At 47.8% G+C, this 16,151-nt stretch overlaps 7 protein-coding genes and 1 non-coding gene across 8 annotated transcripts; 4 read left to right on the top strand and 4 right to left on the bottom strand.

Moving 5' to 3' along the window:
• Positions 1 to 1,221: 1,221 nt before the first annotated feature.
• Positions 1,222 to 1,591, bottom strand: UREG_07173 (uncharacterized protein; the record flags this gene model as incomplete). Its single annotated transcript, XM_002582354.1, has 2 exons — positions 1,222 to 1,515; positions 1,577 to 1,591. The coding sequence occupies 2 exons, from the start codon at positions 1,589 to 1,591 to the stop codon at positions 1,222 to 1,224; spliced, it is 309 nt and encodes a 102-aa protein (XP_002582400.1).
• A 1,782-nt stretch (positions 1,592 to 3,373) lies between these two features.
• Positions 3,374 to 3,775, bottom strand: UREG_07172 (uncharacterized protein; the record flags this gene model as incomplete). Its single annotated transcript, XM_002582353.1, has 1 exon — positions 3,374 to 3,775. The coding sequence occupies one exon, from the start codon at positions 3,773 to 3,775 to the stop codon at positions 3,374 to 3,376; it is 402 nt and encodes a 133-aa protein (XP_002582399.1).
• Positions 3,776 to 4,512: 737 nt separating this feature from the next.
• UREG_07171 (uncharacterized protein) lies at positions 4,513 to 7,276 on the bottom strand (the record flags this gene model as incomplete). The annotated part of the gene is made up of 4 exons (XM_002582352.1): positions 4,513 to 4,873; positions 4,933 to 6,957; positions 7,013 to 7,191; positions 7,256 to 7,276. 4 exons carry the CDS (start codon positions 7,274 to 7,276, stop codon positions 4,513 to 4,515), a joined length of 2,586 nt encoding a protein of 861 aa, XP_002582398.1.
• A 1,921-nt stretch (positions 7,277 to 9,197) lies between these two features.
• UREG_07170 (uncharacterized protein) lies at positions 9,198 to 9,741 on the top strand (the record flags this gene model as incomplete). Its single annotated transcript, XM_002582351.1, has 3 exons — positions 9,198 to 9,204; positions 9,339 to 9,433; positions 9,517 to 9,741. The coding sequence occupies 3 exons, from the start codon at positions 9,198 to 9,200 to the stop codon at positions 9,739 to 9,741; spliced, it is 327 nt and encodes a 108-aa protein (XP_002582397.1).
• A 581-nt stretch (positions 9,742 to 10,322) lies between these two features.
• UREG_07169 (uncharacterized protein) lies at positions 10,323 to 11,265 on the top strand (the record flags this gene model as incomplete). The annotated part of the gene is made up of 2 exons (XM_002582350.1): positions 10,323 to 10,847; positions 10,909 to 11,265. The coding sequence occupies 2 exons, from the start codon at positions 10,323 to 10,325 to the stop codon at positions 11,263 to 11,265; spliced, it is 882 nt and encodes a 293-aa protein (XP_002582396.1).
• A 511-nt stretch (positions 11,266 to 11,776) lies between these two features.
• UREG_07168 (uncharacterized protein) lies at positions 11,777 to 13,863 on the top strand (the record flags this gene model as incomplete). The annotated part of the gene is made up of 3 exons (XM_002582349.1): positions 11,777 to 12,144; positions 12,212 to 12,476; positions 12,625 to 13,863. The coding sequence occupies 3 exons, from the start codon at positions 11,777 to 11,779 to the stop codon at positions 13,861 to 13,863; spliced, it is 1,872 nt and encodes a 623-aa protein (XP_002582395.1).
• A 578-nt stretch (positions 13,864 to 14,441) lies between these two features.
• Positions 14,442 to 15,576, bottom strand: UREG_07167 (uncharacterized protein; the record flags this gene model as incomplete). The annotated part of the gene is made up of 3 exons (XM_002582348.1): positions 14,442 to 15,011; positions 15,088 to 15,304; positions 15,422 to 15,576. 3 exons carry the CDS (start codon positions 15,574 to 15,576, stop codon positions 14,442 to 14,444), a joined length of 942 nt encoding a protein of 313 aa, XP_002582394.1.
• Positions 15,577 to 15,893: 317 nt separating this feature from the next.
• UREG_08016 lies at positions 15,894 to 15,964 on the top strand. Its single transcript has one exon. It is a non-coding gene; the product is annotated as a tRNA-His (tRNA).
• Positions 15,965 to 16,151: the final 187 nt, after the last annotated feature.

The following is a 16,151-nucleotide window of genomic DNA, read 5'->3' as shown; positions in this document are numbered from 1 at the left end:
CCAGAGATGGGCGTTGATCTTCCGAGGCCTGGACATTGATTCATCCTCATTACTTTTCTCTGCCTACGTCTGCCCCGGTTATGGGTCATTTTTGTCTTCTTTGTGAATTCTTTTCCTGGCATTTCTGGCCCTCTTAACTCTGGCAAAAATTCCCAAGAGCTTTTTTTCTCTGTGTTACTATCATTTTTCCTTGTTCTTTTGCGCTCTAACGATGGAAATGACCTAGGCGAGGTTTGCTTATCTAGCCACAAGCGCAAGATATACCAGAAACTAATTCTATAACCCCAATTTTCTCATATTTCGTCCTGTTTCATTCCTCGTCACAACCAGTTCTTGATCTTCCGCTATCGCTACGTCCGAAGTACTACTCTGTATACTTCTACCAATGCTATGAAGTGCATTTATGCACCCGACCAACCGAGATAGTAGGACGCTTTAAGTTACGCCAGATTTCTGTGATGTATTACTTCACGGCAATGTTTGTATTTGCCCCTATTTCGGTCATCGAGCACCCGATAAAATTCACCCGCATGGCGATTCGAGCGCTAGCACAAAGAAGCAAAAAGAGAGTGGTGATATTGATTACCTGGATCGCAGGGTTACGCTGCACTTACGCAGTGCCAATGTATTGTGCAACAAAGCATGCAATTGTGGGCTTTGTGAAATAATTGAGTGCTGCAGAAGAATTGGAAGGGATAAAAGTTGTCGGCATTGAATTATTGTAGAAGGAGAGAGGAATATTGCAGTAAGAGTAGGAAACTCTGGCAATTGTAACTGGTAGTTAGGAGCTTACCACAGAATTGATTGTGTTTGCGTTGGAACAATGGACTATTAGCAGAAATATGAATATCAATAAGAACAATCAATCCCCTTAAAAAACACACTAGAGTCTAGAAAGATTAAACTCATCTGTACAAGCTGTAGCAGGTCGAGGCAGAAGATGGAGCGAACACCTGCACGTGGGGACAACCCTGTGATTTCCTGCAATATCACAATTGAGTGGGCTAATCCGCAGAAACATTCACCAAACCCAGCCAAATAACGATGCTCCCAGGAACCAGGAAAATACAGAAATCACCAGCCCAGAAACAAAAAAGAGGACGTGCAGCACAAACCCCTACGCCCCTTGAGACTTTAACCATACAGCACCGTGAGAAAGAAGAAACCGAAAGTCGGAACCATGACCTGTCGCCCAAAGCACCCATTCGTTGACCATGCCGCTTAGAAGATGATATCCAGACAGCAGCAGCATGCCAATGCGCCTAATATGCCAGCACATATTCCTGTGCCCATGCCGCTTCTTCGATCATCAACGTAGTAACCTTGCTGTGGCTGTTGACCGCCCTGGGGCCCGTAGTACATTCCTTGTTGTGGGTAGCCTTGCTGAGGAGGATAATAGCCTTGCTGCTGGGGAGGATATTGCGGCTGTTGACCGCCGTAGAAGTCCTGCGCGGCGCCTTGAGGAGGGTAGTTGCCGGTGTGGGCGGGCGCAGGATAGGCGGGAGGAGCGGCGTTCTAGCACAGGAGAGTTAGCCTCAATTACTTCCAGCCATAGATGGCCCGTAGGGAATCATACATATTTGTCGGCCATGATTATTGCTCTTTAAATGCTCGTAGTTGCTCTTGAGCGGCCCGATTTTCACTTCAAAAGGTGATGGAAGGGGAAAAATGAGAGTATTTCTCTAGTGAGCACCAGGGAGGGAGACTCGTCAGGGCGAAGAAACGGGGGCTGCCCTGTGAAATTGCGATATTAGAACCCAACTCCGTCCTAACCGCTGTGTTGGTGAAGATCCTCGTGCGCGATATCAAACGTCAGCCAGACCCGCACAGCCACACGGGCCATGCTTGGCGAAGTCACTGCTTACATAATAAGCGCCGCTTGCTGGATGGACCACCACTAAATACTGCGCTTTGCATGACGAAGGGCATCGTCACTTTGAAGAGAAATTTTGCATTGGGAACAGCGAAAATGGCGTTTTTCTACTCTTAGCTCACACCCTAGATACTGCTCCATAGCCCCGCCAGCTTTGATTAAGACTTCATACATATATACCATGGGAAGCTATGTACTCCAGCAGTATAGTTGTTTTTATTGTTTTACAAGGGGAGGTCGAGCGGGATACTCCCAGATTTTATATACAAAAGGATCAGCTAGACCCAAGCCACTCTATATATCAAATCCAAGCTCCCTTAGAGTAGCCCACAAAACCTTTTACAAGAGGCTTCATCCTTGAAAGTGGCTGGAACACTCTCTCTCGCACTCCTGCTTTAAACCAATGCCGGTAGATGTTGAAATCAGTTGAGTCCCATGAATGAGCTGGTTCCATCATCTCCCATGACCTTTTCCTCACCAGAGAGACAGCAGCCTCATAAGAGTATTGGTATTCCATTGACGCGTAAGCTCCCAGTTGAATCTTATGTCTGTCCCTCTAGCTTCCATGTCAAATCTCAACCTAGTCAACGTCGTTTTGTAAGGGACCGGTGGCGGGTAAGTGGGATATCATGCTCCCAGAACGGTGGGACTGAACGGGATCAGCGGACAGTAGTTTCGAACGGTAGAATCGATGGCAATGTCGTGGAATTGATGGAGATGAACCGCACGAGGACATCCGTTTGAGAAATCTCTAGGCCCCGGGCCTTTCTGGGTAGAGACTTCATCGTAGGGTGATATCAAGACATATTGAATTCGACGGAGGGCGGAGGGGATAGTCGAATTCAACGTCGAGGCGGCTGGCATCAGGGGGGTGAGATACCAGGGGCAGTTTAAAGACCTACCTAGGTCGTTGGGAAGCTATGTATTCGAGGCCGAAGGAATATTATTCAAATTCCAAGATTTTGAAAGCATTTAGCGTGGAAAATGGATAGTAGATTGTCAGGCTGAATAGCAGTGAAGAGAAATCCTTGGGCACTGTGGCTTATTCCCACTACCATTGGGTTTTCTGATACTGTTGTCTCCAAGTTACCGCCGGGGCATTCATGGGCCTATCAGGCTTATTGCTAGCAACTTTGACTCTTAGAGTTAAGCCGATTCAGATATCACTGTCAAAAAACCCGTTAGGTTTCTTCTTTGAAAGGAAGCTGGAGCAAACAAAGAAACCAAATAATAGGATACGAGAAGCCGCTTTGGCTAAATCAGATAAGTGACCACTTACTTTGTCAATTTCATTCACCAGCTTTCCAAGTCGCTAGGATTTTTGCCCTTGGCAAATCTGTTCCGTGATCTCATACTTTTCATAGCTGAGCTCTGAGATAGATTTGTAAAGCTTGATCCATCAAAGTAACAGCTGTAAGCTGAACCCGTGGTAGGTCGACTAGTATATATGATACGTTGTCATTGTGGTGAGAGCTCATATGTCTCACACCTCCCACGAATTCAGTGCCGCACCTCTCTCATTGGTCTGTGCCCACCCCCATACTCTCTTGGATTGACAGTCCGGTAGCCGCTCGACCGCCTATTTCTTCTTGGCGGCTCGTCAATCGAGTCTTCCTCTTCAAACACTTCGACATAATCCTCTTCCATCATCGAATCTGTTACACTCGACCGGACGTCGACGACTTCCGGGGTTCGTCGTGGGCGAGATTGGGCTCGCGAGCGTCTCGATCGAGTGGATTCTGAAACCACAACGGATTCTGATGCGCTGATCGCCCGACGGTTAACCGTGAAGAAGAGAATCAAGAAGAGTAAGATAAAGCCTCCGGCGGCGGCTAGGACAGCGCCAATGACGATCCCAGCAGATGTATGGGGGCCAGTGTAGGTGTTGGGGATGGATAACATCGTTGTCCGGCGCCTAAGGATCGAAGCAAAACTGACATCGTGCTGAGACTCCTCTCTAACTCGAGTAGATATAGATGTTGATTCCCCATAGCTCCCGAAGCCACTTCGACTGGCACTTGGGTGGAGAGCATCTCGATTTTGTATTGTTGCAGTCAAAGACGTCCACGATAAGGGAGGCATTAATGCGGTTAACAGCTGGAAAGGATACTGAACCAAAAGCAAGTCAAGTGGTATCTAAACGGATTCTCAATAATCATGAGCCATATAACCAGTAAACGAAAGATCTCAACGAAGAACTAGATGGAATGGTTGTGAAGTGGACCGTGTATTCTGTACTTTGAGAAACTTTCCACAAATATATTCAATTTGGAAGAGGGCATATGCAGGTAGGTACTCCAGTAGTCTAACAGCTGAGTATGAATATGATAATTGTGTAATTCGACAAAGATGATGCTCACCATACGGGGAGCTCAACCTGTCAAGATTTAATTGAGATGGCGGGGGATGACCTAATCCGCGAGACGGTGGCTGGAAACGGCCCACCACGCCAAGCCACGCCAAGCCCTTCTGTCTGGAGAAGCTTGGCGGTTGGGATCAACGCAAAACGACAAAGCTCAGATTTCAATGCTCCAAGTAAATTCATATTTTTCTCGCTATAAGGTAAATCATTTTTACTCTTTTGAATATGTTACAATATTTAAGATGACACAGAAGTGGCCATTTCTAGTGTACACTCTCTATACTGTTGTATTCATCACATCAGGCTCCCCTTCAACCTGATGATAACTCTCTCTTGCGTTCATTGCATCTTGCTCCTCTTGGCCGAGTGCAAGATTCTCATTTTTAATAGCCTCCTCCTCCTCTCTGCTGGGTAATCTATCATCTGCAGCTTTATCTTGCTGGTCGCTGTCAGCCTCTTGAGGTGTCCCAAGGGCATCGCCGCTTGCTTGAGCTGCAACTGCGTCCCTTTTCTGAGTGGTGTTGATAAGAGGAGATACATCGTTAAACAGGCGTAGAAGCATGGCACGGCGCTCCTCTTTGGGTAGCATCAGATTCAGGGAGTGGAGACTTCTCCACAGGGGTAAAATCAGATGCTCACTGTACGACATATTAGCTTCGAAAACTATTCAATTCGGCGGTTGTGTTGGTAGACTCACTGAAACCCGTCTTCACTATCAGTGGGCTCGAGTTTTAATACGCAGCACCCCATATCAATGTCTCTTGCCCACTCGCCAATCTCTCCCAGTTCCCTCCAGCCCCCATCACTGACTTTGGGGAACATTTCTACCAGCAGCTTGTGCAATGTTTCCTTCTTATAGATCTTGATTGTTCTTCCCGTCCCAATCCACGGCTCAAGTAGTGTAAGCCCGTCTTTTTGGATTCTCCAGGGACAAACGTCGGGGCGCTGAACGTCCTGCTTCACAAACATCTTCACCCCACAATGCACGAATTTCATCCCGGTTCCTTCATTTTCAGTCAGGATATCACGCGCCAGGGCGGTGGTGTAGTAAATAGTCTTGAGGGGCCGGCCTTCAGGATTCCGTACCATGAACCTATCCCTGGGGAACTGAGGGGACAGTTCGAAAAACTTGAAAATTGTTCGAAATTCTTCAAGTTGGGTGTCCAGGTACTTAAATGGCTCCTCGAATTGTTGCCCTCCCTTCTGCTTTCTCGAGCGGAAAGGCGTGGCGTCGGGTTGTTTCGTTTGCACCGCTTCTGATTTGGTTACAGCATTGCTGACTTCAACGCTATCTGATGTTTTGGCCCGCTTGGTTTCGGGCTCTCCGTCAAGATGGTCTGAGCTACGTTTAGGATGTAGAGCATCCTCCGTTGCCACATTCCGGCTATCTTCATCGACAGGGGGAACCTCGAACTCGCCCCCTACTGTGGGCACAGGCGTCGTGTCCTGGGAAGCATCCTCTTCGGCCCGTGCACGTTTCGGTGCGGGAGTATTTTGGCCTTCTGACTTGCCCTTGATTTCAGACCTTTTCTCCAAAACTGTAATAAAGAACCCGCCAGTATCCTGTTGATGGGGATACACCCGCATGCACCGTGTTAAATCGATAGACTGGTCATCACTAGGCGGTGGAAACATCCCCTCTACTACCCTTTTAACGGTCTCATCTCCATTATTGATTTTTTCTTCAACTTCTTTCCAGGCATTCCAGATCCGACCTTGTTTATCCATCACCGTCCAGGAAGTAAGACCAGGGGATCTTACTAAGCCAAGCAGTTCATTGCTACAATCAATGATCTGGACCTTTTCGGGGCCGCCACAGTGTTTAATTGCGCTTGCAACCACGGCCTCGTTTTCGACTGGATTCATACTGCATGTAGAGTACACCACGCGCCCTCCAGGTTTGAGCATCTGCAATGCACGAATAAGGATCCTGTTTTGGGTCGGAAACAAGCCGATGCCATTAGCCGGGTTCCAATCCTTCCACACGTTGACGTTCTTTCGTGCGGTTCCGTCACCTGAGCACGGGACATCGGCTAGAATTCGGTCAAACTTGAGATATCGATTCGGAGCGCGTTTCCCTGCCGCCGTAGGGGAACCAGGTAGCCTAATTGAAGGATACAAAGTAGCATCATGATTAGTGACGAGAAGGTTAGGGGAATTAAGTCGCTTCATTTGATGGATTAACATGTGGGCACGTTTGTAATCGCTGTCGTTTGCGATAAGCAATCCAGTGGATCTACCATCGTCTTCAAACCCTTCCATATCGGCGTCCCCATTCAATAGTTCGGAAATCTCAACTTTGCCTTGCTGACGAGCTGCCTGGGCATCATTGTTTTCAAGTTTATCAGCCAGCTTTTTCATTTTTTCCTCCTCACCCGCATGGATCATTTCCATCAACTGTGCGGATTTACTTCCCGGGGCAGCACACATGTCTAGCACAACCATGCCGGGTCGCACATCTAACAACAGTGGCGGAATCATGCTAACTACCTCCTGGCGACTAATATTTCCAACTTCGGTTTCCGAAACGAGGAATTTATGGAACGATGCGAACGGTGGGAAACGTCTAACGACCTGCTTTGGGGTTGTCATATGCCAGGCCAATTGATCTGGGTACCATGAAAGCGGCCTAGGTGGCTCGACAAGATTCCCTTCATATCGGATGGAAGTAATATTGGGAATGTAAAAATCCTTTAAACGTTCCTGGACCGCAAGAGCGTGTCTGTTCATCGTCATCAGTTGCTAGCTATTAAAGGAAATCATTTTGGAAGCCATACTTTCGGGAGCCAGTGAATCGGAAGCTGTTGGGAAGATCGCGCCGCAGCGCATCCCAGAACTGTTCCTTCTCATCGTCCGGGACGATTCCGAGGCTATTATAATAGGTCTCAAACTTTTCGTTGCTCTTATCTATTGGCGCATAATTTGCAGGGCGTGTTCCACGATTCCCGCCACCAAACTTGCAAAACAATGCGATATGTCAGTTAAAAGGTACGGTATAGCAGAAACTGGATTGGAGCTACCTTTTTATTACGTTTCCCCATGATGATTCAGTTGTTGCTGTCCATGCTAAGCTAGACACGCTCGAGACGACGAATTTGATATGCGCCGGAAGATCTCATACGGGAATTACCTAAGCCCATTGGTTAACTTAATTAGGCATAGCCTGCCTTGGTGTGCCCTGGTTGAAGTTTGAGTGGGAATCTTGATGCTTCCTTGACTTCATCAACATCAACAAGACAATGAGGGCTGGCTGGAGATCCGGTAACTAAGTTACTGTTGGCAGAGTCCAAAACTTTTGTTTTCTCACTTCTTCGTTTTTTAGCAACGTCACCAAAAACTTCCTTACAAATTCCATGGACCCGACGCCACCCTGCCTCTCACCCAGGATGTCGATTCCTTTGTTAGCACTCCATGGCCGAGCGAGCGCCTTGGGAAGCTGATGAGATTTACTACCCCGAGTCAGACGAGGATTTGTAAAGATCTATACCCGGCGGATACCATCCAACTCTCATTGGAGACACCTCTTTTAGGTCGCTACACCGTAGTTCACAAGCTTGGATTTGGTGGTTATTCAACAATCTGGCTTCTCCATGACCGGCAGCTTCAGTGCTATGTATCATTGAAGATACTTGTTGCAGATGCTTTACAGTGTTTGGCTGGAGAGCCTGGTGGTGATTGAATCATAACCAAGGAGAACAGTACGCTTTATGTTTCCACAAGTTGCTGAGATCCATCGCTGCCCAGCTCATTTTTAAACACTTTTGAAATAATCGGCGACGTCTGCTCTCGATCAATATACCATGACTGCAGAATACTACTGTAATATCGACGTTAGACCTTGAAGTAATTACAAGCTGTAGCTCTGTGAGTGTACTTGTTCTAGTATTGTAGAGGTACCCTCCTCGTATGGGCATATGTATGTTTCAACCGCCCCATGTGCTTCATTGAGGCTAGGCTCCGGATGTCTCAGCTATTTTGTCATGCTAACCAGAACTCCGTTAAAGTGGGCCAACCAGGTCAAGAGCTGAGCCATGGCGTTTTTCATTCTCCCGTCCGTATGGGTTGAGGCTCAAACAGCTCTTGCTGGCGGTGCCAGTCATGCATACGGAGTAGATACATACATACAGTACGGAGTACGAGGTCAGAAGTGTAGCTAACCGTTTACTACGCCCAAGTTACTAGTTACCGTTATCTCTTGGCTAGGAGGTGCAGCTCAAGTCTAAGGCGCACACGTCCACACTCCAGAGACGCGAGAGACAGCTTTCAGGACTCTAACTTTGTGATTCTCCCACCCTGCAGAGTATTTCTTACAGACAGCGACCCTTGAAGGGTTGCTTACCTCCTCACCATGAGGATAAAACCTCCCGCTTTCACGAACCAAGCTCGATCCTCCACCCACATTCCTAAAAAGTGAACCTTCTTGAAAATAAGGAAGGATAAGAGGTGTGTGGAGAAATCAAGCTCTGACACATTCACACTGCTGTCTGAATGAAGAACCTTATCCCCAGCTGAGCTCAAATTGCATCTCAGCCTTGCCTCCCGCTTTCAGAGATGATTTTCACTCTCATCCTATGGTCATTGGTCCCAGGTTCCACATTCTGCTGACTGCTTGGCCCTCAAGCTTAATTTGCACTAATTGTGGAATGGCTTCGTCTTGGTTGAGGATCCAAGCCAAACAAGGAAAAGACGGGACATTTTGAGCTCGAGACAAGACCCGTCTGCTATCAAATCACATCCTTATCATCAGCAGCAAAAACACTATTTTCTTAACTAAGATGTTAATGGTGAAATTACTTTCAGCCGCGATGAGTACAAAACCCCTGGGTCACCCAGCTTGCATGCCATGCGTCCATACAAAGTTGTCGAGTGAAATACCAGCTAGCACCCCCTGAGCGTGACTGTGGAGGAGATTGCTTTCTGTGCCTCTGTTCTGCTAAACCTCTCTGCTAAAAAAAAGGAAAAATGGCCGGTATGCCAGCTGCTACCAGCTCTGACTGGTCTCATTCGTTCTGGTCATGTTGCACACCTATTGATAAGTGTTGGTTTTCCATCCCGTTCCACCGGTTTTAACTGTCTCATACCAAACTAAACATTGTTTTCTAGGTTTGTGCGCCTGTTTTCTGCCTTGCTGCCTTTTCGGTCGAACCCAATCCCGCCTAGAAAAACCGCATGAAAAGCCCTCGAGCTTCAATGGCATGGTATGTCGACAGTCTTGCTCGCCAAACTCTGCAAACCCGTGTAACGAAGGTGGCTCTGGAAACGTACTAACCTGTTGTCACAGTGCTGCGGCTGGTGCTGTCTTTCTATGGTCGGCTGTTCTTGCATTCTGCAAGGTCTTCAACGAGGTCGAATGCGCGACCAATATGGTATCAAGGGCTCCACCTTTATGGACTTCTTGGGTGCAGCGTGCTGCCCTTGTTGTGGGTTGTTACAGGAGGAAAAGGAATCCGTCAAACGGGTAGAGTCTTCCGGCTATCAAGCTCCACCGGCGATGACATACGCATAAGCAGTACCATTCCGCTTCATGCGTAGGTTTTAATGATACCTTATTCACTTCAACCCGGGGGCTATCTTTTTTGAGCTGTTTCGAGATTGTGATTTCAGAAGTTACTTTCCGCATCTGAGCATCGATGTAGATTTGTTCTATCTCGCTTGCTATTAATAGTGCTCGAAGAGAGCTGTTTTTGTCCGTATCCATTATTTTTCCACGCCTTATTCAGTGAAAGTCAAAAGGTTTTATGAGATGTTTATACTCCGTATTTTCATGCTCAAGCTGTCGGTCATGTGACTCTTCTGTTCCCCGGGCCCGCGCTAGTTAGTTGACGATTGCAGGACTACTATTGGTTGCTCGGCCAGTCGTCGAGGTCGGGGCTTTCTTTCGTAATCCTCCTTTTCCCCGCAATGCTTCGTGGGGTTTCCATGTCCAGTCATGCTCTTAACCGGCAGCTGAGGTTGAGCCGTTGGCTGGCTGTCGGGTATAAAGACCGCTCGGTAGCATCCACCGGGTGAGCTTCTCGGAGAAATATACAGTGAGGCCCCTTTGGTTACATTTCTTTTTTTTTCTCCTATCAAGCTCTCAACAGCATAATGGCGCCCCCAACAGCGACGGCAACGACGACCGAATCGGCCACAGAGCCTGCTGTTGGTACATTCCGAGAAAATCTTACTTTTACCTCGGGGAAACCCGAATTTAAGGCATTCCCAAAACCCCCAGTCTTCGAAGACAAATACAAGGAAAGAGAGTACCTTAAGGGAAGATTGGCTGCTGCGTTCCGCATCTTCGGCAAGAATGGATTCGATGAAGGAGTAGCTGGCCATATCACGATTAGGGACCCTGTTGACCCGACTACGTTCTGGGTGAACCCGTTTGGGGTGGCATTCTCTCTCATCAAAGCTTCCGACTTGATTCAGGTGGACCACGAGGGAAACGTCGTCGACGGTGGTCCAGTACGATTGTTGAATACCGCCGCATATGCAATTCACTCTGCCATCCACACGGCTCGAGAAGATGTCGTGTGTGCCGCCCATAGTCACAGCATTTATGGACGTTCTTTTTGTGCCCTCGGACGACCACTTGATATCATCACGCAGGATTCCTGCGCATTTTACAAAGTGAGAGACCATCGAACTTGACGTAGCTCAGCCTAGTAATCGTGCTAATATCTGAGGCAAGGACCATGTCGTTTACGAACAATTCAACGGAATTGTGTTGGCTACAGAAGAGGGCAAGAATATCGCTACGGCCCTAGGGAATAAGAAAGCTGCTCTTCTTCAGAACCACGGGCTTCTCACGGTGGGCAAAACTATCGAAGAAGCAGTTTTCTGGTTTGTTAGCCTGGAGAAGTGCTGTCACGCGCAATTGATGGCCGACGCTGCCGCCGCCGGGAGGGGAGGTCAGACGATAAAAATTCCCGATGAGGATGCCGAGTTTACGTATAAATCGGTTGGAACACCTTTCGCTGGATATTTCAGTGCGAAGCCGCTGTTTGATATGATCCACAAAGAGACGAATGGGGATTATCTGCAATAATTGTATGATTGCCAGCGGAATTGTTTCTTGACAACTTGCCTAGGGCTTGATAAAACAAATTGTCTCAATTATATACCATATCGCAAGTAGCTCAGCTACTCTCATAGCCAAATGATCTTCCGTACGGGGGCTACCTACCATATGCCACGCAGGAAACGTTGACGGTTCCCCAGCCAACATAACATACATAGGTATGAGCTCCACGGAACCACTTTAGTCCGATCCGTCCAGCTAAGGTTAAGGTTCAATGTTCCTCCGTTTTTGGACTGACTAAGCAGGCTTTCGCTGGCACGGGCCATCTCATCGAAATTTGCAGGAGGCGTTGGGAAAAAAGTTCTTATCAGAGGTCCAGAAGTCAGTTCTCATCCTGACTTTTACTTCTCCCTTCAATCCTCCTTTACCTTCATTCCGAAATTTGCTTTCATTCTGAAATACATTTATACCACTGGAGATCCAGTTTTCCGTTTTATCTCCATCTTCTTTGAAAAGGGCTGTTTCGGGAAAAGCTAGGATGTTTGGTGTTCGTCGAGGACATCTCCTCGTTCGCAATGTTCAAAAATGTATTCGTCCAAGTCTTACGTCGTTCGTTAGTCGTTCGGTGATTCTACCAATTCAACCCGCCATACTACCAGCGAGAACATTTCATGTATCGCCATTACTTCGGAGTATTGCAAGCCAGGCAGTTAGTCCTGCCGCTGAGAGCGATGCACTACCGCCGCTCCCTGAAAAGGAGGAGAAAGTGACGCACTTCGCGGATTTGCAGAGCAAGGGATTAGTTGATGCGAAGATCGTCGACGCGATTACGAACAACATGGGCCTCTCACAAATGACAGAAATTCAAGTCGAGACGATTCATCACACCCTTAGGAAGAAAGACGTGTATGTTACTCAATCCTAGGATTCAAATCTAACTAGACGACGACTGATTGATCATTGATTTCAACAGGCTTGCTCAGGCTAAGACAGGTACTGGCAAAACCCTTGCCTTCCTTGTTCCAGTCATTCAAAATATAATTCGCCAGGACCCTTCGCTACGCAATGCTCAAGTCACCCGTGGAGGATTCCGCTCAGGATTTCGTGGAGGGCGTCAGATGTCCGGCGGCTCAGATATTCGCGCTGTTATAATTTCACCGACTCGTGAACTCGCGGAGCAAATCGCCGAAGAAGCTCGGAAAGTCGTTCGCAACACAGGCGTCAAAGTCCAGACTGCCGTCGGTGGAACTAGGAAGATTGAAGGCCTTCGAAAAATACAACGAGAGGGTTGTCACCTTCTCATTGGAACTCCAGGTCGCCTAATTGATATTTTCAGCGACGATCGCACAGGAATTCAAGCACCGAGACTAAGTGCATTCGTCTTAGATGAAGCAGACCGTTTGCTCGATGACGGATTTGCACCTGATATCGCCAGATTGCAAACCCATTTTCCAAATCCAGAGGAAATTTGATCGCCAAACTCTGATGTTCTCCGCCACTGTGGCACCCGAGATCAGGAATATCGTTAACCAAACATTGAAACCAGATTTCTCTTTCATCAAAACAGTGAGAGATGATGAGGCTCCTACGCATCTGTCTGTTCCTCAACGGGCCGTATTTCTCCACAGTTTAGCGAACCAGATGCCAGCAATCATGGAAATTGCCATGAAGGCAATTGCGAATCACCAAGAAGATCCTATCAAGCATAAGCCTTTCAAAGCCATCGTCTACTACAATTCCACCAACGAGGTTAGTTTGGCGAAGGAAGCTTTCGATTTATTACGAGTGGACCCACAAAATCCCGCTTCAGCGCATCCGCTCAACATTCGTTCAATGGAAATGCAGTCTCGTTTGACTCAAGCGCAGAGAACAAGATATTCAGACATGTTTCGCCGTTCGGCATCCGCTATCCTTTTCTCTTCCGATGTAACCGCTCGTGGAATGGACTTTCCCAACGTGACGCATGTTATTCAAGTCGGTGTTGCGCGTGATAGGGAGTCATATATTCACCGTCTTGGTCGTACCGCTCGTGCAAATAAGACTGGTGAAGGGTGGCTTTTGGTCACTGATCCCGAGAACCGCGAGCTACATCAAAGACTTCGAGCCATTCCAATCAAGGAAGCCACCGACGCGTTACAAACGGCCATGGTTGATATATCGAAAGACCACTCAATGCACCCTCAGCCTGTGGCTTCCATCATCTCCCAAGCCAAGGCAGCTTTCGCCGAGATTGACTATGAGCTGAAAGAGAAAGCGTACATGGCTTCCCTAAGCAACGCGGCCGGGTCCCGTGAAAAGTTCCGTCAACTAAATGAATTAACAAAACATCTCTGGGGTCTTGAGTCGCCTCCTCCAATAAGTGGTCGGCTTTCACGAACCCTGAACATCGACCGCCTTTCGAACGAAGGTGGATCTGGGTTCAACGCGCCTAGGGGTGGACGGGGAAGGGACTATCGTGGCGGAAGTCGATCTAACTCCGGACGTGGCGGATCCTCGCGCAACGAACCAAGGTCTCATTGGGACGATAGAGGGCGTGGGCGATTCTCGCGTGATCGGGAGCACGATAGCGCTCGGTCAGGATTCAGTCGTGGTTCGCGACGACGGCCCGATTCCGACTGGAGATAGGAACCTAACATTTTCATCATTCTTCAATAATGGAGTACCTCAAACCAAATCACGACCCCCGAAATTGTGCAACGGCTTCTTTTCTTCGGGATATCGCATGAAAGGTGACGACCGCCTATTGTTTCGAAGCTACATCTCCAGTTTTTCTATTATCGCCTTGGAGTGAAGGGTTATATTCGGCTAATGGTTGCTATCTACTTGGCTCATGGAGTTGAAGGCGCCAGCTTTATTCTATGTCAAAAACGAAATGGCTTGCATCAAAACTAGATACCATCTTTTTCCCCGTTTTCTGCTCATGTACATTTTCATTCCTTTTACCATGGTCTTAATATCTTTGTTGATGTGTATTACTAACAATTTTCATGGCTTGATATGTTCTGCTCCCTGAAAACTATGGATGGTTGAGTGGCTGCTTTTGTTTTTCAGGCTGTATCTTCCTGTGCTAGATTTTGTTGAGTTTCTTGTTGATGCCTTTTCTCGGTGTTGTGAAATGTACAGAAGCTGTTGCATGCGATCTCAGACTTTTCCACTCCTAAAATGTTGATCTCCATTCAATATAAATTTATCTCATGTTCTATTCATGTGCTTACATGGTCATCTTGTACGAGGCCTGCAAGACCAGACGAAATTTCGCCCACGACATCCTTTCTCTGAAGACCTTGAACCCATTCTGAGGGAATATTTTCAAACCCATAGAATGCCCCCGCCAGTCCTCCATACACGGCACCGACCGTGTCAGCGTCCTGGCCCAAATTCACCACCTTCAACGCCCCATCTTGGAACGAACTCGTGGTAAAAAAGCTCCACAGTGCCGCCTCCATGGTGGAAACTACATACCCAGTGGAATCGATATCGCTTTCTTCCATGGTTTCCCAATCCTTGATGCTGGTATACTTGCAGAATCGCTCTGCGACTTTTGAGTCGTTGAATGGGACGTTGGACAGCTCTTCGGCAATTGCTTCCTTGCCGGCGCCGTTCATAGCGCTCACGATGAGCCTCGTGTATAGTTCACAACATTCAGTGCAAGTCGGATAGGGATGGGTTACCCTTGAGGAGCGCGCAGCAACCGAGAGGGCAAGTTGGAGATCATGGGAATACACGAGCCCTACGGGTGAGACGCGCATCAGCGAGCCATTGCCGCAGAAGTTCTGAAGGAAGGTCAGATAAATTGGCCTTTTGGGAGAAGTGGCTATAGGAATTTGATTGCGGACAATCTCCCCGTACCTCGTACTTTAGTGCACCATCAATGACTAGCTGCTCGTCTTCAAAACCATCCTTTCGGCCACCCTTTTCTAGCAGTGCAAAGAATTTCCTCCATAATGCCAACGCCTTCACGGTCGCATGGCCCACATCGAAGCAGTAGCCGGTGGCAGACAGGTACCCTTCTTTCCACCACCGAATGTAATTTTGTAGAGCAGCTTGAGGGTTGAAGATGCCCTTGCTATCAATGAGTGACTGAGCGAGGCAGAGGGTCATCGAAGTATCATCCGTCCAGGTGCTGTGGTCAAGTGAGCGGACTCGCAATGGTCACCTAGGGTCTAAACATAAAGCTGCTTACCCTGCAGGCACATTGAATGTGTTGTTATGTTGATAACCGGTGACCTTCGGGAAACTGCCCCTGGGCAAAAACTCGACAGGTCCCCCGAGGGCGTCGACTGTGGCTACGCCAAAAATGGAGCCTTTGATTCGGGATTCTCTGCTCGGTGATGCCATGGTTGATTGCCAAAGTGTCCTCTAGCCTGGGTAATTTAAATCTTGGGAGAGGTCTCTCATCCCCGCCGACTACTCTTGAGCTGCAGCCTGATGACTTTGCATCGTGTTTGAGGCTGAGCGGCTTGAGCGTGGTTCACCATATTCTATTAACCAAAGTCTCGTTTACTCCAGGAAGCTATATTTCGAGGATGTATTTTATGGCTTCCAATACGCAGCGAGCTCCTTCCAGGCATCATGTCTTGCCAACGTTCAGGATATCGTCAATATTAGCAAGGGCTGCTGAAATTCTCAAGGGTGAGTCATACAGACATCAACAAGGTGGTATGGTCTAGTGGTATGACGTCGCGTTGTGGCCGCGCCAGCCTGGGTTCGATTCCCAGTACCGCCAAATTTCTTTTTTGCTCTTTTTAGGTCTTCGCTTCAACGTCCACCGATCAACTTCACTGCTCTTCTTCTCGAGGTTGTGGACTCTTTACCCGCCATTGTTGCAAGATAAAGGTTGAACACGATTTATTTTTTATGAAGAAAATCTCTGCGCATAATGGAGTTCTTGAATTCTTAATCTGAAAATTCAT

The sequence above is a fragment of the Uncinocarpus reesii genome, genomic scaffold, assembly GCF_000003515.1.
Source record: "Uncinocarpus reesii 1704 scaffold_5 genomic scaffold, whole genome shotgun sequence".
NCBI classification, from domain to species: domain Eukaryota; kingdom Fungi; phylum Ascomycota; class Eurotiomycetes; order Onygenales; family Onygenaceae; genus Uncinocarpus; species Uncinocarpus reesii.
Note: the sequence above shows the minus strand (reverse complement) of the source record. Positions and strands in the feature narration are given on the sequence as shown.